The following is a 20,469-nucleotide window of genomic DNA, read 5'->3' as shown; positions in this document are numbered from 1 at the left end:
TAGGGCACAGAAAGGGAAGTAACACACACGAGCCCTCATAGCTGAGGCAGGGCTGGCATCTACACCCAGTGGTTGGGCTGCATGCATGCTGCCCACTAGGGCCCTGCTGCAGAGAAGTTGGGTAACCAGTGGAAGCCATATGGACTTGGGAGCCCAGCTCCAAAGCCCTGACTTCCTGTGCCGACGTCACCCTCCCAGGGCAGCAGCCAGGCGGTTCCTGTGTTCAGCCTGCAGCAAGTAGCAGGCTGGAGCCTGGTGAGAAAATGGTCTGGCCTTCTGAGGGGCTCGGCTGGCTCCCTGTAGCACCCAGAGGACAGATGGTTCCTCAGAGGAGCGGGGCCTGGGCACACCCCTCTGCAAGGGATGTTCAGTCCCCCAGCTCTAAACCTCCGGTTGTGTTACGCCTGGTCAGGGCACACCAGGCCCTTCCTGGGTACTCAGCAAGATTGGCGTCACCTTGGCACTAGCCCAGCTTCCCTCCCCTCTATCCCAGACCCCAGAATAAGACACAACAAGGAGCTGGCTGGGTACAGTGTACTTTATTGATGGTACATGACAAGGTAGGGCTCCCCAAGCCCCTCCCCTTCTTCAGGGGGGTCTGAGATGGAAACTGTGGAGGTCAGGAGACTCTCAATATGTTAGGGGGTCAAGTTGGGACAAGCATTCCCAGCAGCTGAGGGCCTTTCTCCTTCTCTTGCTGGGTGATTGGTGGTCCAGGGGGCTCTTACTCCTTGGAGGCCATGTGGGCCATAAGGTCCACCACCCTATTGCTGTAGCCAAATTCATTGTCATACCTGGAAGGAGATCAAGAGTTAAGGGTTATTTTCCTGAGCCAGCCATCAGAGGGCACCAGACTCTTAATCACTTCCTTAAGCACAGTCCTCCTCCCCAGCCACATACCAGGAAATGAGCTTGACAAAGTGGTCGTTGAGGGCAATGCCAGCCCCAGCATCGAAGGTGGAAGAGTGGGTGTCACTGTTAAAATCGCAGGAGACAACCTGGGGAAGAGAGGAAGGCCAAGTATGGGAACTCAGTCTTGCTCAGTAAGACCATGTGGACACCAAGTTCCCTGTCCTGTCAGTACCTGGTCCTCAGTGTAGCCCAGGATGCCCTTGAGGGGGCCCTCCGATGCCTGCTTCACCACCTTCTTGATCTCATCGTATTTGGCCTAATAGGGTAAAACAAGATGGTCACTCGAGTTCCAATCTTGCCCCTGTTCTACCAAAGACATAAAGTCCCAGCCCCCCGAAAGCTCTTCCAATCCATACATACAGCTTTCTCCAGGCGGCAGGTCAGATCCACGACTGACACGTTAGGGGTGGGGACACGGAAGGCCATGCCAGTGAGCTTCCTGTAGACACAGGGAAGCAGGATCAGCACCACTTCTCCTGGTTCCCCAGATCCCCAGGGCAGAAAGGCAGCAAAGAGCCTCACCCATTCAGCTCAGGGATGACCTTGCCCACAGCCTTGGCAGCACCAGTAGAAGCAGGGATGATGTTCTGGGCAGCCCCTCGGCCATCGCGCCACATCTTCCCAGAGGGGCCATCCACGGTCTTCTGGGTGGCAGTGATGGCATGCACTGTGGTCTGGAAACGTGGCGGGAGTGAAGGCCCTGCACCATGCTCAACACACTGCCCACCCTTCAATCTCCCTCCTCCTCCCCTTGGGAAGAATTAAGGGACAGAGTGACCTGAGCCAATCCCTCGGAACCCTCAATGTCCCACAGCCTCCATGGCCCCCAGAAACCAAGGCTATGTTCTAAGGAGAGAGCAGGATCCAGTCCTGGGTGAGAAATGAATGTGCTCTGGTCACCTCCTCCCCTCATACCATGAGTCCCTCCACGATGCCAAAGTGGTCATGGATGACCTTGGCCAGGGGGGCCAAGCAATTGGTGGTGCAGGAGGCATTGCTGAAAAGAGAGAGGCAACTCAGGGGCAAGCATTCCATCTTGTGACACATAGTACACTATTTGACCACTTCTCCATTCCCCTCTCAGCTCCCCGCTGCCATGCTTACCTGACAATCTTCAGGGAATTGTCATATTTCTCGTGGTTCACGCCCATCACAAACATTGGGGCATCAGCAGAAGGAGCAGAGATGATGACCCTTTTGGCTCCACCCTTCAAGTGAGCCTGCAGTAGAGGAGGCGTTATAAACCCACGTTCCATCTTTCCCGGTCCAAGTCAGCTCCCCCTGGTCATCCCGCTACACCAAATCCCAGGGTCAACTCCCCTCATCTTTAGCCTCCCTGCCACTCACCCCAGCCTTCTCCAAGGTAGTGAAGACACCAGTGGACTCCACAACATATTCAGCACCAGCATCGCCCCATTTGATGTTGGCGGGATCTCGCCTACAAGGGATGACAAGACACAGTTCAGGGATGTCGGGTACTATGTACCCAAGGTGGTCACCCCATTCTAGTGCCCCCACCGAGGCAAAACTTCTTCCTGTTTCGTCTTCCACACTTACTCCTGGAAGATGGTGATGGCCTTTCCGTTGATGACAAGCTTCCCGTGCTCGGCCTTGACTGTGCCATGGAACTTGCCATGGGTGGAATCATACTGAAACATGTAGACCTGGAGGGACAAGCGAGGGCATCAAGGGGCTGCGCTTCAGCCGGGCCCTGCTCCCCACACCCTCTGCATGGGCGGCACTTACCATGTAGTTGAGGTCAATGAAGGGGTCATTGATGGCGACAATATCCACTTTGCCAGAGTTAAAAGCAGCCCTGGTGACCAGGCGCCCAATACGGCCAAATCTGAGGGAGACAAGAGGTGAGAAGGCATGAAAAAGGAGGAGAGACTTCTAGCCTGCTATGTGTGTCAGCAGCCCTAGGCCAACTCATCCTCTTCCAGAGGGAAGGGGACGGCACATCCTCCCAGAGCCACAAGGTCTGATTTTATCTTCCTTGAGCAACCCTGCCAGGCAGGCTGGCCTCACAGCATGGTCATACAGTGACAGCTCCCCTCCTGCCCAGGAGGTGATTAGGCACAGACTTGCCCAACCCCCTAGCCACCTGGTCCTTCAAGGAGAAAGGGCAGTGCGGGCTGAACTGCTGCTGCCACCCACAAGTCTGTGCACATGCCTGGCACATGGCATTCATCACCCCCACTATCTGCCCTGGGAATGCTTGCTCCCGTCTGGCCCAACTTCAGGTTACACCCTCTCCGGAGCAAGACCTGTGCACTCAGCATCACCAAGCTCAAAGGGCAAGAGTAAAGGTCAGAAGTTAACCGGATGGGGAAAGCCCACCCCTCCTTGAAGGCCCTCCCACAAAAGGGAAGGACCCAGGGAACACGTGGCCTTTCAATGCCCTAAGCCAGGGGCTCTAGTTTGCTAAACGTCACCATCCTTCCTAGCTCTTTTCCAAAAATCAGGAGTGGTAGCAACAGATGTGTGTGAGAGGGAAGGAGATGAAGAGCGCAGACGCCCAGGCCCCCAGCTGCAAAAAGGTCAGGCAGCTATATTTAACCCCAGATTAGAGTGGAGTGGAGGATCTGATTTCTGGAAGATGGAACAGGGAGAGGGGCAAGATACCCAAGGCTCAGGGACACCCAATCCTCCCAGTGACCTTTACAGCCTGGCATTTAGGGTTGGGTCAGCTCTAGGCATGGACGGAAGAGCCGAGCTTTGGGGGGAGCCCCTGTGAAGAAAGGGGCTGCGCTGCAGGAGCCATTTTGTGGTGGAAAATTTCTAACTACTCATGACTCAGCTCCCCCAGCATGGCACTGAGCCACAGCTACCCCACGTCTCCGCGAGGAGAAAAGGACGCAAGAGGACCCCCATGCACCCGCGTTTTCGATTCATCAGAGAACCATCCAGGAAAAGTATCATCCCTGACAGGAAATTTAGTTAGTCGTTTAAGGGATGGTCCCAGGTTACTGTGCTCAGAGATCTGAGGTCCAGCTCTTTTGAAAGCAAGATCGGGGAAAACCTTGCTTCATCAGGTTTACCGGATAAAGGCGACTCCACCCCAAAGAGGCAGGAGTCGGAGGGTTAACCACAGGCAAGGGAGGAGGAGGAAGACTGAAGAGCTAAGGAAGGTTTCCTAACGGCGGTTCATTCATTTCCTTCCCAATTACAACATGGCGGCTGGGTTACCGCAAATGAGCCCTCCCAGCTGGTTATGCACCAAGCTATGCCTCCTGCATCCCCGCGCCGTGCCTGGGCCTGGCTAGGTGGGGGCGAAGGAAAAAAAGAAGCCCCTGCTAGGAGATTAAAGGGATGGGTCCAGAGCAAGAATTGGGGGTTCTCCCGTTCATCTGCGGCCGGTGGAGTGGAAGACTCCGGATAACTTGTCCCTGCAGGGGCGGAGTTAGAGCAGGCGCGACAGCTGGGGGTGGGGGACACGAGGCCCTTTGAAGCAGGAGCCTCTGCCAGGTCTGAGCGCTGACCTTGAGCTCTCCTTGGTGGTGGTGGGGGGGGGGCGACCATCCCATCCACCTCCCCTAGAGCTTGCAGACCCGCGATGGGCAAGCTGGTGGGGGCCGCAGGGCTCAATGCCCCGCATCCTACCCTATCCTCGAACTCACCCGTTTACTCCGACCTTCACCATCGCGTCGCGGGCAGGCGGCTGCGGGGACAGGAAAGGGAGCATTAGCGCCCGGGGGCGGGAAGCGCTGGGATCTGGCCATCACCCTCCCCGCCGCTCCCCTCCTCCCCCTCCCCCAGGCCTCCATTCCCCTCCAGCGCTTCGGCACGTCGCGCCCCTGCAATGCGGAGGCCCGGCCCGGCGCCCCCGCCCCTGCCCCCGCCCCGTGCAGGCTGCTCCCGGCCTGCGCAGCCCTGTGCGCTTCTCGGAACGCGGCCGAGCCTTCGGCGGCCCCGCTTTGCCTCTTTTTACCTAGCAGTGCGGAAGGGAAGCGGCTGTCTGTCGAACGAGGAGGAGCAGAGAGCACAGGCGCAGGCTGCGGTCCCTATTTATAGAGGCGGGGCGGGGCCGGAGCGTGGGGAAGAGGCCCGCCCCCCCACCGGCCCTGCCCGAGGGCGCCCGGGCCTGAGCTACGTGCGCCCGTAAAACCGCGAGTAGCCGGGCCCGCGTGTTTTTTTCAAACTCGCCTCGCTCTTCCAATGTGCACGCACCACGCGTGTGGGCTGGGGACGGATGGGGGAGGGGACTGAGACTAGCTCATTGGAGGAGGTGATCGGTGATGGTGTCTAGGACGGGACTGTGGCCTGCAGGAGACTGTGGGCTCGAGGACAGGGGTCCTGGTGAGAACTGAGAACATCGAGGAGGCCAGGGACGTTCAAGTTGCTGCACGGAGGAAACGGGAGGACTTTAGGAGCTGGTGGGAGGGGGAATTGGAGCCGGAGCCTGGGGCGGTTCGCTACTGCACCCTGCCACGCCCTCCCCTTTCTTGCCAAGGCTGAGAAACGGGACGGCTGAGGCACTTCTCCTCGAGGGTCTTCGGTAGTGAAACAGGAACTGCCAAGTGGAAGGCTCAGGAGGGGCCAATCCGCCTCCCGCGGGGCCCTTCCCGGCCCCCGCTTCCTTCTCCCCATCCCCTGGTTCCCGCCTTCTCTGGGCTGGGGGCCGGGGCTGGGCGCTGGGCAGTGGGGCCTGGAGAGGAAGGAGCCTCAGGAGGAGGCGTGGGGTGGGTGGGTGGCGGGGGAGAGGTTCTGCACTGAAGGTCTCTCTGTCCTGCAGCTCGGGCAGCCTGGAGACCTGATAATTGGGGCAGACAAACCAGGCCCCGTGTGCACCAGATGCTCTCCCCCAGGCCGGGGCCCCAGGGGAGAACGAGATCACTGTGGAGGGCTGGGCGGCGCCTCCCACAAAGTGTCTCCTGGGAACTCCGCGTGCCGTGCCGCCCAGGCTGGGAGACAATGCCCCTTTCACCCCCTCCAGCCCAAGGCAGAGAGCGGGACGTGAGGGCGGAAGTCCCTCCCCATTCTGGGACGTGCAGCCCAGCCCTGGAGCCAGGGCCTCCCCTTCTCTGGCTGCGCCCAGGCGATGTTGGGGGTAGGGTGAGGAGTCCAGAAGAGGAAGTAATTGGGAGTCTTGGGTACATGGTGGGAACAGGCCCCTAGCCCCTTCCCACATGTGAGGGAGAGGAAGGTATCCAAGTGAGGTCAGGGAGCCGAGCTGTGCCGATTTGTGAGCTGAGGATGGAGGAAAGGCTGCTTCTGAGCACTTGAAAAGAGTGAAGGTTTCCAAGGGGGTGGGGTGGAATGGACCGTGCCCATCAGCAGGTGCTGGGGGACAGGGATCCTGGGCCCTCTTTGCTGGCCCAGCGTAACCTGAGACCGGCCCCCTTTTCTAGCTGAAAAGCCTGTGGCTAAGTTTAGCCGGCCTGGTGATAACCTTTGCTTAAAAGGCAGAGAGCACACTGTCGCGCACCCCGACTCCAGCCCCAGTCCCTTCCCTTTCTGGGATTGCCACCGCTGTGCCTGTGTCTGGCAGCCATCCGCATGGTTGGTGCCCAGGCTTTTCACGACCAGCAAGAGCAGGGCCATAGGGCACCTACTGGTGAGGAGATGGGAAGGCTGCACTGCAGAGTCTGCTGGAAGTGGAGGGCTCAGCTGCTACTGTGCCATTCCCGCTTAGGCTCCACCAGGACCCTTCACCCTTTCCTGAGAAGGGCCTTAGGAGCCCCTCCACGCTCCTGTGCCCCTCAAAGCAAGTGTCTGAGGTACCATCTTCCCCTTTGCCTCATGCTTGTCATTTTTCATTATTGTTCTCTGCCAAAAAAAGAGGGAGCTCCGTGCCCAGAGAGTATTACTGACGCAGTCTGCTGTTGTCATGACAGCAAAGACACCCGTGTTGTCATGACAGCAGGCTCACTGCCTCCTGTTCCAGGTGACTCAGCAGAGACGACTTAGGGAGTTGGAGGGGGTGTACAGCTCCAGGTGGCAGCACACGAGCAGTGCCTGCACCTGGGGGCTGGACTTCCTGCAGACCCTGGAACACAGTGAGGAGTCCCTGGGAGACACACACTGTCTAGAGCTGGTGGGGATCGTGCCCTGACCTCCCATTGGCCTGGCCAGGTCAGTCACCCATCTTTAGAGGTGGGATTAGGGAGCACAAGTGGGAGCGGTGGACGACACCAGCCCCTGGTCGAGAGCAGGGTTTCTCAACCTCAGCACTACTGAAGGACATTTTGGGCTGAATAATTGTTGTTGTGGGGTCTGTCCTATCCATTGCAGGATATCTAGCAACATCCCTTGCTTCTACCCACTAGATGCTGGTGGTACCCCTCCCTCCTAGCTTGGGACAACAAAAAAAGTCTAGACGTTGCCAGATGTCCTCTGGAAGGCAAAATCACCCTCGCTGATCTGGAGTCTCGACACTGCATAAATTCTGCATGCTGGAGCAATCCTGTCACTTGTGCAGGGTGGCGAGGTCGAGAAGGGAAAGATGAGGCACTCTGGGGCCCCAGGAGTCCTGGGCTCTTCTCTTTCTGGATTGATAACCCTCTATGTGCTGCCTGCGTCTGGGCTAATGTGAAAGATGAAAAACAAAAGCTTACGGAAAATGTCTAAAAGTATATAAAAACATTTATTCATTAGAAAACAAGGAGACTGGTGAACATACATTGCCAGGAAAGCAGCTGAACTCGGTTCAGTTAGGGAAGTGTAAGAGAAAGGCCTCACGTCATACAGACCACTTATGCAGTAAAAAACAAGGAGACAGGCAAACCAGTATTTTACAAGGGGAATGGAATGCCAGGTCACCCACACGATTCCCTGCACAGCAGGGATGGGACAGGCTAGCCGACCCCTAGGACCTGTGCCTGCGAGCTGATGCTCGGCGGATCGGGGTTGTTTTCTTGGGTGTCTCATCTTCTGTCATCTCTGCTGAAAGCTCTGTTCAAAGAATTGGAGGAATAAGAAAAAGCTGAGTCACAAAGATGGTGAAAACAGACCTCAGAGAACAAATGGGACAGCCCCAGGCCACACTGCAGAAATAAAATGCTCTCGAGGGAGCAGGTGGAGACTACACAGCAGCCCCCTCCAAACCAGCCCCCACAAGCTCTGTCCCTCCCGGGCCGGGCTGGAGGGAGTGCCCCACCTTCCTCGCTGGACTCATCGCTTGAGAAGACAATTCTGGGTTTCCTTTTGGAAGCTCGCTGCTGGGTGTTTGGACGCCGACGGGCAGGGTGGCGGGGCTCAGGGGTCACAAAGTCATTGTCTGAGGCTGCGGGGGTCAGATGCTGGTGCCTGGAGACTAGAGAAGGCAGAGGCATGAGTCCAAAAAGAGAAGAACGAGGAGCCTCCATCTGAGGGGAGGGCCCGCTCTGGCCCCCGCGGGGCTGCCCCACACACCAGTGGATTGTTTCTTGGCTGATGGGGCTCTCTGGCTACCCCCTTGGCCGATCTCCAGTTCCTCCATTGCATCCAGCCCTCTGGTGTGACAGGCCCGAAGCCTCTGCTCAAATTCATCTATTATAGCCTGGAGGGAAAGCGAGATTAAGAGCAGGCCTGGAAATACAGTTATTTATAGGATTAAAAAGAAAACAAGGCCATGAAAAGACATGGAGGAACCTTAAATGCATATTGCTAGGTGAAAGAAGCCAATCCGAGAAGGGGACATGCAGTATGATTGCAACTCTATGATGTTCTAGAAAAGGCGAAGCTGTCCAAACATTGAAAAGATCAGTGGTTGCCAGGGCTTGGGAGGAGGGAGAAGTGAATAGGGGAGCACTGAGGATTTTTAGGGCAGTGAAGCTATTCTGTCTTGTACTATGTGGTGGACACAGGTCATCATAATTTTGTCTGAATCCACAGGACGTACACCCCCAGGAGAGAACTCCAGTGTGAACTCAGGACTCTGGGTGGTAATGACGTGTCAACACAACTTCATCGATTGTCAGAGACGTGCTGCTCTGGTGGGGGATGTTGATAATGGGGGAGGCTGTGCATGGCGAGGGGCAGGGGACATTTGGAGGAACTCTATACTTTCCACTGAATTTTGCATTGAACCTAAAACCGCTCTAAAAAATAGCCTATTGAAAAGAGAAATAAACACAGGCGCAGGAACTGGAGACAGAAAGAACGTCTCAGGGCACTATGGTTACTTGGTTGCAGTGCAGCTGGGAGGAGTGAGGCCACGCCCGGGTGGCCCCCAGAGCCTCGGAGCGCCAGCCCGGCTGCTCACCTTGCCCTCAGGCTTGGCCCCACGCCGCAGCTTGCTCACAACTGACAGGAAAGCACTGAAGATGGACTCATCTGACAGTTTATCTCCAAAGCAGTCAAAATTGTCCAGCATCTTTCGGAGGCCTCGCTCTGTGAGGGGCAGCTGTGACACGCAGTAGGCCAGGTCCCGGTACTGCCGCTCGGTTCTGCAAACAGGAAAGGCTTTGTAAGGAGCAGTGAGGCGCGGAAGTAAAGGCCCATCCTTCCTCATCGTCCGGCACAGCCCCAGTGATGCTCTTTTCCCTTGGGGCTCCGCTCAGCAAAGAGCCCTGCAGGCGGGTGGGCGGCATACCGGGCTGTGCGGAAGCGCTGACACAGCTTCTCCACCAGGGTCTCGGTCTGCTTGTCCTTGGTGATGTAGGAGAGGAGCTGCCTGCAGGGGGACAGGTGGATGTGCCGTCTCCCAGGGGCGGCTCCCTCCCCGTCACTAAGACGACCCGTGCCCTCGCCTGGAACCAGCATCTGTTGTCCTTCAGAGAAGAATCTCCTCTGCCATGGCCCACGCCTGCCTCACCGTCCCTCCCGCCTTCTCCATGGCCTCCTGAGGAATGTCCACGGTGAGTGGAAATCTATAGCAAACAGCTGCCATCTATGGATACTACTATGTGCCTACCACCACGTTAGAACTTCATCTTATCGAATCTTTTCAAGAATGAAGGGGCAAGTATTATTGGTCTCATTTTATACATGAGGAATAGGCACAGAGAAGTTAAGTTATTGCTGAAGGCAATACAGCTAAAAAACTGCAGAGCTAGAATTCAAATACAGGGTTGTCTGATTCCCGAGCCCGTGCTACATGAAAACGTGCCCCGAGGCCCAGGGAATTATACTTCATGATGGTGTGGAAAGGCTCTTCCTCCACCCCTCCCGCAGGGTCTGACAGGCGGCTGATGATATCTGGAAGGAGATTATAGATTGCGTTGCCCTGTAGGAGAGAGAGTCATGTCAGGGGGAGGTGACCCTCGTGTTCCCTCGGCAGCAAGGCCTCAGCTGCTCGCTGCCTCTCACCTTGTGGGAAAGCTCACTGAAGAAGTTCTTGGCCAGAGCAGCGATGTGAGGCGCGGGGTCGATGAGCAGCACAGCCATCTCGCTCACCTGGCCCTTCACCTTCACCATGTCCTTCAGGATCAGGAGGGTCATCACCAGCCCTGCTGTTTTCCGCACCTGCTGAGCTGGGTCCCGGAGGCTAGGAATACAATCTCAAGTTACTGGGACCAAGACCGTGAGCTACACCCTGACGCTAGCCGGAAAAGCCCTCAGCAGGGATCTGTTCCCTTCTTCGTGTGCCTTTCTAGAAGCAGTTAGAGAGCTGTCTAGAGTTGCAAGCTGGGACTGGGGCAAGAGGCCAAGTTTGTAGCCAAGGCTTTAGACAGAGGCATCAGTCCCTTTGGGGCCATACTTAGCCAGGGCCTGTACAGGTCAAGTATCAAGTAGAGGTTCAAAGAATAGAGCCTAAGTGATTCTAATCCGGACTTAACTACAGCCTCCTAGGCAGGGCCTGCTAAGGCGTGGTGAGGGGTCTCTTACCGAGCATACAGATGAGGTGTCCAGGGGTCCACCAGGTTGGGGAAGCGGATGGCCAGATCCCCAGTAGCAACCATGAGGTTAGACCGGACAATGGGGAGTGAGGACTTTTCTAGCATGGTGAACAGAAGACGAAGCTGGGAGTCACAGAAAGTGGCACTAGGGGCAAGGAGAGGATCATCAGGGAAATCGTACCATCCCCATCCTCCTTGGGAGGCGGTATCACGCCCAGGGCCTACCTGATCATGCAGAACTTGCCCAGGGCAAGTGAAGCGGCTACAGAGAGCTCTGGGTTGCTGTAGAGGCCAGGGTTGTTGCAGACTTTAAGCACCAGTGGAACAAAGGCAGCCAGGATCTGTCTGCCTGTTGGAAGAACAACTCCAGGTTGGGATAGGTTATCTCAGTTGGGGAGAAGGGCACTCAGCAGTTCTTACCATCTAACAGCTCCATCTCACAGATGCTACGGATGAGTTCCGCCTCTGTGTCATCAGCAGTGGCCCCGACCAGCCCCATCTCCTCCTCCATGGTGGTCTCAGAGCCTGTGTTCTAACGGGAAAGAAGCCACAGATCATGGGTGATCAGAAACTTTTTTTAAAAAAATTAAAGTATAACTGACAGATAATATTATGTTAGTTTCAGGTGCAGAGATGACATTTTTGATTCCAGCTTAAACTTCATTTTGCCTGAAAGGATGTGAGGAAAGGCAATTCTACAAAACCACTCACAGAGTTGTCAGATATGTCTGTAAGAGGAAGGACTCCTGAACTAAACAAGAAAAGAATTACATCCCTATATTTGTTTTTAAGTTACCAAAGCATACTCCTACATTTTTTAAACTCATCCTTATAAAAGTATATAATTTCCTATATACAGTAAACAGAAGGATTATGCCAGACAATGGTTCAAGGTCACAGAGGTCAGACCTTATGCCACTGCTGCAAGGCTCTGTGCCTTATCTGTCAACAAGACACCACTGCCTCTAGTGGAGAGAACACAAGGTCCCCATCAGGTGGCAGGCCTGGGAACCAAGGCTGATGGGAATGGGGTGGACGCATGCCTGTTCTAACAAACGCTGCCTCGGGAGGAGCCTGTATTTTATGCTGAGGCCCTCACTTGACACTCTGTAATTACCTAACCCTCCCCCCCTTCCTTGGGTGGCCATGGGCAGATGGCGCCATCTTCGTCCTCACTAATCTTTCCCACAGAGGAGCAGCAATGAGGCAGTGCCCTCTTCATTTCATTTCATTGGAGAGATGCAGAGACTCCCAGAGGAAACGACAATGACCAGAGGTCATGGAACAAATCTGGGAAATGCGTGGGACACGAACCCAAACGCCCAGCTCCATTCACCTTCTCCTTTGGATTTTTAGTCTTATGCTCCTGTTCCTCCCGAAGGACTCGGCGCCGGCAGAGCTCTCCGCTCACAGCCTGTTCCAAATGTACCAGCTGCTGCAGGGCCACATCCCCGGCCAGGGAGAGCAGGTTCATCAACAGGAAAGCGGGGAGCGTGGGTGTGTCCTCTGGGGGAGCGGAGAGGGAAGCAAGGAGAAAAGATAGAAGCAAGTCTCCCAGGACCCTGCACCCCGTGTTTACTGATCTTCCTCTCGCTCCTGTGCTACAAAAACTAGTGAAGAAGAAGATGGGGGTGGGAGAATGGCGGTATGACTGTACCACAATGAGTGGGAAGTGCAGTGGCAGTGGCTTCTGGCCCGGCGGGGAAAGCAGCAGAAGCTGGCTGCTGCCCACTCGGCCCGTCGCCCCTCTTGCCCACTTACGCAGGTCCTCCTGGGTGGGGTTCTTCTCCTCCAGCTTCTCCTGGGCCTGCTTCGCACAGCCCTGCAATATCTGGGCACAGATCCCCTCAGGGCCCTCTGCCAGCTGGTAAATGAGCGTCACTGCCACCTCTTTGAATGGGACCCAGAGTGGGTCTGGGTGGACAAAGCCTGTATAGAAGAAGGGAGAAGTTGCCCACTGCAGTCAAAGGACCCAAGTCTGCCCCAGGCCCTTTGTGAGAGCTCACCTTTTGTGACCATCTCCCGCAGTCGCTCAAACAACCTGTGTTCCTGAGGTAGCCGGAAGGGAGGGTAACGTTTGCCCAGAGAAGGCTGTGGGGAACCGCAAAGATGGAATGTGGGTGTGTGTTGAGGGTGGATAAGAGGACCCCCGCTCTCCTCAGTTTGGACATAGCCACCCCACATACCTTTCTCCTGTCAGAGATGTTGGCAATGGCATGGCATACCTGCTGGGCCAGCCTATAGTCCTGTGGAAACTTCTCCTCCAGCCCTATGCTCACCAGTGTGTCTAAGTTGCTTCCCACAATTTCTGGTTTTCCTCTGGGGGAAGGAAGCCAGAGAGTTACAGCTAGTCATGCACAGGCCCCTGGATGGAGGAGGTTCTGGCACCCAACAGCAGGCTTCAAGAACCCTGGAGCACTAGAGAGAGGCTACGACACCGGGCTGGCCCCTTGGATCTCTCCTGCTCTCTGAGTCCCACTATCCGTGATAGACAGGGGGTCTGCTACTGTCATTCTTTTATTTTCCACTTAGGTAGCCAAGTCACACGCAGAGCTCAGCTGGGCCTCACTGCCATTACTGAAGAAAAGGGCCCCCTCTCAGACCCTTGCTTCCCTCTCTCATCCTACCACCTGTCTGGACCTGAGCCTCACCGTGCCATCATCCCAAGAAGCATGACGGAGGAACAGCGCTCCAGGGGAGAGCAGGGGGCCTTCTCGGTTGCCCGCTCCCACAGTAGTTGGGTCACTGCTGGTCTCAATTCATCCTTCTGCACAAACTCACAGAGCTGAAGAGAAAAGAAAAAGGGCTCAGGGCAAACAGTAACAGTTGCCCCTTCCTGGGCCCACTTCTCTGAAGAGAATATTGAGAACCTGAAGCAGGTGTGAGCAAATTTAGGACTAAGAAAGGGTGGAGGTGGCGCCAACAGCAGGGGCTCGGGCAGGTCCTCCTGTGCCTGCCTTCCAACTGTGGTCACTGAGATGGCAAGCTGAAACTGGCCTGGTTGAGTTCTGTGTGCATCTGTAGTGCTGAGTACATTCTGGAGATTTCTAGTAGGTCTTCTTGCAGTTACCATAAACTCAACATGTCTAAACTGGAAGCCACCATCCTTCCTTGCCCTGTCATGTTGCCAATAGCACCAACACACTCTTAGTCACATTTGCTTAAAACTTCACAGTCGACTAATTTTTTTTGACTCACTTAGTCCTACCTCTTGTTCCTTTAAAATCTGTCTTCCATTAGGTAGAATTCTATAGCTTTTCCTCCCACCCCTGAGTCCAGCCCCTTGTCACCATACATGTACAGCAGCCTCTAGGGACCTCCCTGTCCCTGGCCTCCTCTCCTGTCCGTCTCCCAGACATCCGGTCCATCACGCCACTCCCCTGCTCATCAGTTAGAAACAACGCTCCTTTGCCTGCTGTAGGGGCTGCTGACCAGTAGCCTATGGGGTCTCAGGCCAGTTGCCACCACCAGGCTCTTTTCTTTTCCTCAGTGAGGAGAAAAATACCTCCTGCAGTAGCACTCCTCCCAGTGGAAGCTGGTGCTCAGCACCACTTCCACCTTTGGTCCCCATAATCCAAACACTTCAAAGCAGATTTGCCTCACTAAAATGCTGGGGTCCCTGACAAGGTTCAAGTCCCAGACTCTTGAAAGGCATCCAGGGGCCTTCGCAGTTTAGTTCTAACCTACATTCACACCTCTATCATCTTTTCTAGATAACAGTTTTGAGCCAGAACAGTTTTCTCATTCTAAAACATAGGCTGTGCTCTTTCTTGGCTTTCCTTCCTTTAATTCTCTAAATCCTACTCATCAAGAGCCAGCGTAAGTCCCACTACATTCAGAAAGCTTCCTTGACCATCCTCCCAACACCGCTTTCTTTCCCACTCTGTGCTCGTCAGCATAACACACAAGTTAAGAGTATGTTTTCTGGAGCTCTTATTGCCCGAGTTTGAATCTCAAACTTTGCCACTAACTAGCTGTAACTAGCCAAGTTCCTCCACCCCTCTGTGCCTCAGATTCCTCACTGTAAAATGTGCGTAATAATAATATTACCTCACAGGGTGGTTGTGAGGGTTAAACAAGTTCATGTAAGTGCTAAGAACAGTGCCTGGTGTATGGGAAGTGTCATTATGGCTGTATTACCGTTGCTAGTCTAACCATTACCTGTGCCACTGACTCTGGCACTTAATTATCTATCTGTTGCATTGTTCTACAAACAGACAATATTCTACAGCTGCCAAGTAGACTAGGTTCCTTTTAAGCTGGGAACTTGAAAGAAAATGATACTTCTTTGTGGAGGTGAGTAAATTGTTGAACACACAGCAATCACTCACTAATACTTGTTGAATGACTAAAGAGAGGAAGTGAAGAGACTTACAATTTCCTCAAGACACTGAATGGTTCCAACTGAGGCATCCACAAGTAGCAGAGAGAGATTCTGAATCAAAGCCTGGGCCTTGGCTCTGTGGGAGAGGCAGAGATCAGGGGTCATTCAAAGACTGATAATTCAAACCTGGCAAAGAGGTTATTAGGGCTAATCCCAGCATGGTGTCAAATAACCAGGTAGGATGGGCTTCACTGGAAATTCAGTCCAGGCTCAGCCCCATTACAGACCTGCCTGTGGATTCAGAACTGCTCTAGAAGGATGGCCCCCCATTCTTTCAGGAGACTAGAACACTGACCTCAGAAAAGTCAGCAAAGGCAGAAGTACGCCATATACCTGGCAGAGTCCCCTTTGGGGTTGAGGTAAAGTTGGCGGTAGGCATTAAGCACAGCTTCCCGGACACCAGGCTCCTTAGACCAGATAAGAGGCAGCATGTGGCGCACTCCGAACACGGCCTGAGGTACCCCAAACTGGAACACCATCACGAAGAATTCAATCACCTCCTGTACCACTGAGAGGAGAGACACAAATGTTACCCATCTGCTTGGCAAAACTCTCCCAATACTTAGAGATAGAACCTTTCTTAACATGGCAACATGCAAGTGGAGGCCTTCCTCATCTTCCCTGAGAACGTCGACTCCTCCCATAATCTATAATGCCCTATCATGAAATACTACACGTGTTAAAATAGATAAGCTCCATGGGCAATACAAAGCAAATGAAAATACAGAATCCCTGACTTTTAAAGGACAGGTATCAATAAAATATGGACAAGACTGGTTTTTCCAACCCCAAGACGCAGTCCTTACACAAAGGGGCGTGGCACACCTGTGGCTGTATTTTCATACATCATCTTGCTGATGATGCCAATGGCCTCTGTGATCTTCTGCGAGAAGCTGTAGGCGTCCTGCAGATACTGCACCAGCATCTCCTGCTTCACCAGTTCATCCTTCTCCCAGGATTTCTCAGGCTCTGACACACTGGGCTTGTCTTTACCGTCAGTCTGTCCTGGTCCCATGTTCTCTGCAGACTCCTGGGGATTCTTCTGTGTGGAAGCTGCTGGGTCTAGGAGTTAGAGAATTACAGGATGGGTTTTATTCAAGGGTATATGGGGAAATCCCATATATGGTTTGGAAATACCCTTTCACATCCTATGACTATCAATCTTAGGCCTGCGGGCTGCTTCCCCTCAGGAGCAGAAGTGTAGTCAACTCCCCTCTGGCCTCTCGCGGCACTGGATTCTGTTTGCCTGTGTCTGGCATAAAGTAAACGGTCCATAAACACTAGTTGAAATGTTCTGTCTGTCGACTGAAGAAGGAAAGGAATTACCTTTGAAGATAGCTCCCAAGAGATTCAGGAACCTGGTCTCCTCTGCCTCCTCTGGGTCCATTTGACTGAAGGCTTCAGACTTCTGGAAGTGGCCTATGGCTTCTCGAGTGAGAATGATGGCCCGCCTGAAAGAGCATGAACCTGTCACCACATGGCACCCATGAGAGTGTGACTGCAGCCTGATGTAAGGGAGCCTACCTCATGATCCCATCCGAAACCCAGACCCACTGCCCCGAGGAAAAAGCTGAGAGGCACCTACACTAAGGGGTGGAGCTCAAAACACTGCTCCTATTTCCAAAGTGACAAGGCTTTACAGACAGTCTTCGAAAAACTCAAATAAGGCTTTTTAAATAAAAAAAGTCACAAACCTACTCCAAACGTTTGTTTAAAAACTTTGCTAAGTGAAAGTCTGGAAAAAATAAACTTTCAATAATTGGTTAATCTACAGTCCATCTATACAATGGGATTTTACTAGCTATAAAAAAATAATGCAGTAGCTATTTATGTATAAATATTAAACAATCACTGAGACACACAGTTAAGTGAAAAACACAAGGTGGTAGATCAGTGGGTAGAGAATTCCATCACTTGTGTAAAAAGCACATATGCTTGCCTGTATGTCTGTACGCTATATATGTAGAAGGATGCTCAGTAAACTCCTAACATCATTTCCCTGGGGCAAGGGGAACTAAGCGGCTGGGAAAAAACAGATTTGGAAGAGATTTTTCATGGCACGTCTTTTTCATAATTTAAAATTTTGTGAATGTACTAATTTTTTAAATTAGATTTCTGCTTTTAAAAAAATTATTAAAGTTAAACCATGAAAAAAGTTATTTTAACAAGTTTTAACATATGTCTAAATTAGTAATTGGAAGCAAAACTTCAGTTACTAAGAACTTAACCCAGCATCAAATGTTGAAGATTTCGGAAGAAGGAGATGACAGCTTTAACATGAGAAGAAACCTCTTCCTAACTGATGGGAGAAGATACTAGAATGCTTGGAGGAAGAACCAGCAGTTATAAAACTACAGTCTCTCGTTAAGCTTTGGCAGAGTAAAGAGAGACATAGGGAGTTGGAGAGCCAGGGAGCCACTTTCTCTTTAGCCTTTTCAACAGCTCAATTAGCTAGGAAGTAGAGAAGTGACTTGTGGCTGAGGGTTAGGAGCACCTGCGGACAGCTGTCAGGACTTCTGTTGCCAAGCTGTTCCAGGTCTAGGGTCAGAGAATCAGTGGGAGAAATCTTTTCTCTAAGAGCAGGATTCATATCAGGTTGATTTAAAGATTAAAGTAGGATTAAGCAAGGGTGATATTATTTATTAGCTCACAGAACTTATTTTTCATTTTATTTTTCACAGAATTCAGAATTAGGAGGCCCATTACAAATCACATGATCCAATCAATTTCTTCGTTTACAAATAATGAAACCAAGGCCCAGAAAATTTCAGTAAGTTACTTAAGCTTACACAACTAGAATTATACTTAAAGGCTTTCCCCTTCAAATAAAGGAGGACTTTTGTCATATTTAATTATAATCTAATATTGTTTACATTTAGTTGTTTTAGTAGTTTCTTTAAACATTTGTAAAAGTAGAAAAGCATGCTTAACTGTGGACTATGCCTTCGGTATACGTCCGGTATTCGGACCATAACTACAATGAGAACGCCTGCCATCCTCCAGTGGAGGCATGCCCTAAGCGAAGTTCATTTTAAAGAAATATGGTTTCTCAAAGGTTGACTCTAAATCTAAACAGCTCGTGAGAAAATACGTCATTCTTTCACATACTTGTAACTAGCTTTGGCAAGCAAGCGCCGGATGCGTCCTTTCACCTCCTCAGTGGTCTCTGTATTAGCAATTTCCTCAGGAACCTCCTCTTCCTCCTGGGGAAGCTGTAGCAGCTGCTGCAGGGTCGACTTCAGCTCTGGCAGCATGGCTTCCCACTCCTCCTCTGGGTCCAGCACTGCGGCTGAATGAGAAAGTCTCCCTGAGCCTCTGACTGCAGGGAGGCGACTTGTGGGGCGAGGACTCCTATGCAGTAACTACTCACAGGCAGCTGCAATTCGCCTCTGGGCCCTCATCTCTTGTAATTTCTGGGTTTCCTTCTGCAGTGGTCCAGCAAGGTCAGTATCACTAAGCTATCAAGGTAAAATGAGTATCAGGGTCACCAAGTCCCATAACTTCATCCCTGTTTCCATTTAATGACTTCTCTTTCAGGTGAACTAAGCCTACTTACCTTGCAGGAAAAGGGATTATTGGCGAGAAAACTTGCCAGCAGCTGGATGGCATTTTTACATACTAGCACCGACTTGTCTGCCAGACGTCCCACTGCTAAGGCCACCACTGCCTGGAAACGTGTGAGGGGGAGAGCCTATGTAGGGTAGAAAGAGAAGGATCAGCTTACATCCCACCTCATCCATTGTCCTCAAGACGATCTTGAAGTAAAGTCTAAATGAGCAACCCACTCATTGAAAAGGAACTTTTCTGTGGGATCTAAAATGGTTGAAGAGTACTCTTTGTAGGGGTTAAGACAGTACAGTGCCTAAATGGAGCCAGGCATCCTTGTCCTTGGGAGAGGGAGACCTTTATTACTGGTAGTAACAACCTGAGTTCTAGACTCTTCTTTGCAACAGGTATTTTTCTTTGACACTAGATTCCTCTTTTCTTTGGCCTGGACATAGAGGGGTACCACATGTCTTTATCATGTAGAAGGTCATTCACCTTCTGCTGGACGATTCGGGTGAAGAGTTGCAAAACACGGCTCCGCACAAAGGAGTTGACATCATGGCCATGGGCTTGCAAAGTGTCCAAGAACTGATCTCTGGTGTCTCGGGCTGCTTCCTCCAGTTGATCACCATTCAGAACCTGCAGTACCATCTCTGCCATGGCTGCTAGCACAGCATTGCGCATCATGTAATTCTAAGAGAGAAATAAAGTGGCTATGAGCCTGTGCACTCCAATACGATCTCTCTTTTCCCTAAACTCTTGTGCCTGTCCAGGCACAAAGAAGGGGAAAGGCCTTTAGTTAAGATTAAACTTGTCTTAGCCATGACTTTCTCTGGTCAACTGCCTAGGTATTCACCCCCAAGGTCACTGGAAAAAGCTGAATCCCAGGGGGGCCTTGTTTGCTCAGAGGAGAACACAGGGACAAAATAAACAAGAGCCCAAAACAATTTTTCCCCATAAGGTTCACTCAGGTAACCATGGTGGGAGCTGAATGTGAGATCATATCTACCCACCAACATGCATTTGGAAAGCATTAATTATCTTTCATCTGAGGTCTCAAAACCTTTAATCCTTACTAATAAACACTTTCCCTCCCATTCCCCTTCTCACATTTTACAGACAGAGAATGAGACACAGAGAAGCAGAAATCAGCCCTAGGGTGCCAAGCAAGTCCATGACAGAATCTGGTGGAGAACGGGGCTGGGGTTTTTACCAGGCCAAGAGCCAGAGAATGGGGTCTTGCACAAGAGGCTAAAGTAAATTAGAGGAGCGAGTAGACTGCTTTGTCCTTGATATTCACCTAGGAGCGCTCTGCATCTGTTTGGGAAGCAACCAGGTTAGCATTCAGGAATAAGAGGGAATTGAGAGAGATGACATAAGTTGATCTGAGAATGCTCATTGTTTGCAGAAAGCAAGGTGAGCCAGATGGTAGGAAGAGGCTTCATCCTGAGGAACGGACGGGACTCGAGTCACAGCTGAGGCCCTCTCACTAGATTTCAGCTGTGGAACTATCATCTCCTCTACCAGACCTGATAAAACCAATGTGATATTGAAATAGGGTTAATAAATGGCTCTTTATTCAATAAACTTCATCTGCTTCTCTGCAGGAAGGAAGTGCCACAGTGATGAGCTTAGCCAACTTGACTTCATGTGAAAGCTACCTTCCTGTTAAGAAACAGCCATTCAAGAATGGACTTAAAACCCCTAGAAAGAGGGGCGTGGGGGAAACGGGTGAAGGTGTTCAAAAGGTACAAACTTCCATTGCTGAGATAAACTCTGGGGATGTGATGTACAGTAGGTGACTACAGTTAACAATGCTGTACTGTATATTCGAAAGTTGCTAAGAGGGTAGATCTTAAAAGTTCT

At 52.1% G+C, this 20,469-nt stretch overlaps 2 protein-coding genes across 5 annotated transcripts in view; both read right to left on the bottom strand.

Moving 5' to 3' along the window:
- Positions 1-520: 520 nt before the first annotated feature.
- On the bottom strand, positions 521-5,253 carry GAPDH (glyceraldehyde-3-phosphate dehydrogenase). Its single transcript, XM_070620569.1, has 12 exons — positions 4,844-5,253; positions 4,533-4,573; positions 2,659-2,758; positions 2,470-2,576; positions 2,260-2,350; positions 2,017-2,132; positions 1,828-1,909; positions 1,435-1,586; positions 1,273-1,351; positions 1,085-1,168; positions 901-998; positions 521-794 (listed from the first exon to the last, which is right to left on the bottom strand). The coding sequence occupies exons 2-12, from the start codon at positions 4,553-4,555 to the stop codon at positions 725-727; spliced, it is 1,002 nt and encodes a 333-aa protein (XP_070476670.1). The 5' UTR covers positions 4,556-4,573; positions 4,844-5,253; the 3' UTR covers positions 521-724.
- A 2,226-nt stretch (positions 5,254-7,479) lies between these two features.
- Positions 7,480-20,469, bottom strand: part of NCAPD2 (non-SMC condensin I complex subunit D2) — a 27,484-nt gene continuing 14,494 nt past the window's right edge. For 3 of the 4 annotated variants that reach the window (XM_070618978.1, XM_070618977.1, XM_070618980.1), the window contains 23 exons: positions 19,099-19,296; positions 18,614-18,748; positions 18,428-18,515; positions 18,166-18,346; positions 16,384-16,508; positions 15,883-16,119; positions 15,391-15,565; positions 15,049-15,133; positions 13,325-13,458; positions 12,860-12,992; positions 12,680-12,764; positions 12,435-12,602; positions 12,010-12,179; positions 11,094-11,205; positions 10,899-11,022; positions 10,663-10,818; positions 10,144-10,321; positions 9,966-10,060; positions 9,428-9,508; positions 9,098-9,281; positions 8,266-8,392; positions 8,012-8,167; positions 7,480-7,806 (listed from right to left, as the gene is read on the bottom strand). In XM_070618978.1, coding sequence (XP_070475079.1) covers positions 7,721-7,806; positions 8,012-8,167; positions 8,266-8,392; positions 9,098-9,281; positions 9,428-9,508; positions 9,966-10,060; positions 10,144-10,321; positions 10,663-10,818; positions 10,899-11,022; positions 11,094-11,205; positions 12,010-12,179; positions 12,435-12,602; positions 12,680-12,764; positions 12,860-12,992; positions 13,325-13,458; positions 15,049-15,133; positions 15,391-15,565; positions 15,883-16,119; positions 16,384-16,508; positions 18,166-18,346; positions 18,428-18,515; positions 18,614-18,748; positions 19,099-19,296 — 3,213 coding nt within the window. In that variant the 3' untranslated portion in view covers positions 7,480-7,720. The remainder of the gene's footprint in view (positions 7,807-8,011; positions 8,168-8,265; positions 8,393-9,097; positions 9,282-9,427; positions 9,509-9,965; positions 10,061-10,143; positions 10,322-10,662; positions 10,819-10,898; positions 11,023-11,093; positions 11,206-12,009; positions 12,180-12,434; positions 12,603-12,679; positions 12,765-12,859; positions 12,993-13,324; positions 13,459-15,048; positions 15,134-15,390; positions 15,566-15,882; positions 16,120-16,383; positions 16,509-18,165; positions 18,347-18,427; positions 18,516-18,613; positions 18,749-19,098; positions 19,297-20,469) is intronic. The other variant, XM_070618979.1, reaches the window with a different exon arrangement.

Source organism: Equus przewalskii, chromosome 5 (assembly GCF_037783145.1).
Source record: "Equus przewalskii isolate Varuska chromosome 5, EquPr2, whole genome shotgun sequence".
In the NCBI taxonomy this organism is placed as follows: Eukaryota; Metazoa; Chordata; class Mammalia; order Perissodactyla; family Equidae; genus Equus; species Equus przewalskii.
This window is presented reverse-complemented; position numbering and strand designations above follow the sequence as displayed.

Excerpts from the sequence above, each read along its gene's own strand:
- GAPDH (XM_070620569.1), bottom strand. The coding sequence starts at position 4,555 with ATGGTGAAGGTCGGAGTAAACGG. Across the intron at positions 2,133-2,259 it reads CTACCTTGGAGAAGGCTGGG|GCTCACTTGAAGGGTGGAGC; the intron begins GTGAGTGGCAGG and ends CCTCTACTGCAG. Across the intron at positions 999-1,084 it reads TGGGCTACACTGAGGACCAG|GTTGTCTCCTGCGATTTTAA; the intron begins GTACTGACAGGA and ends TCTCTTCCCCAG.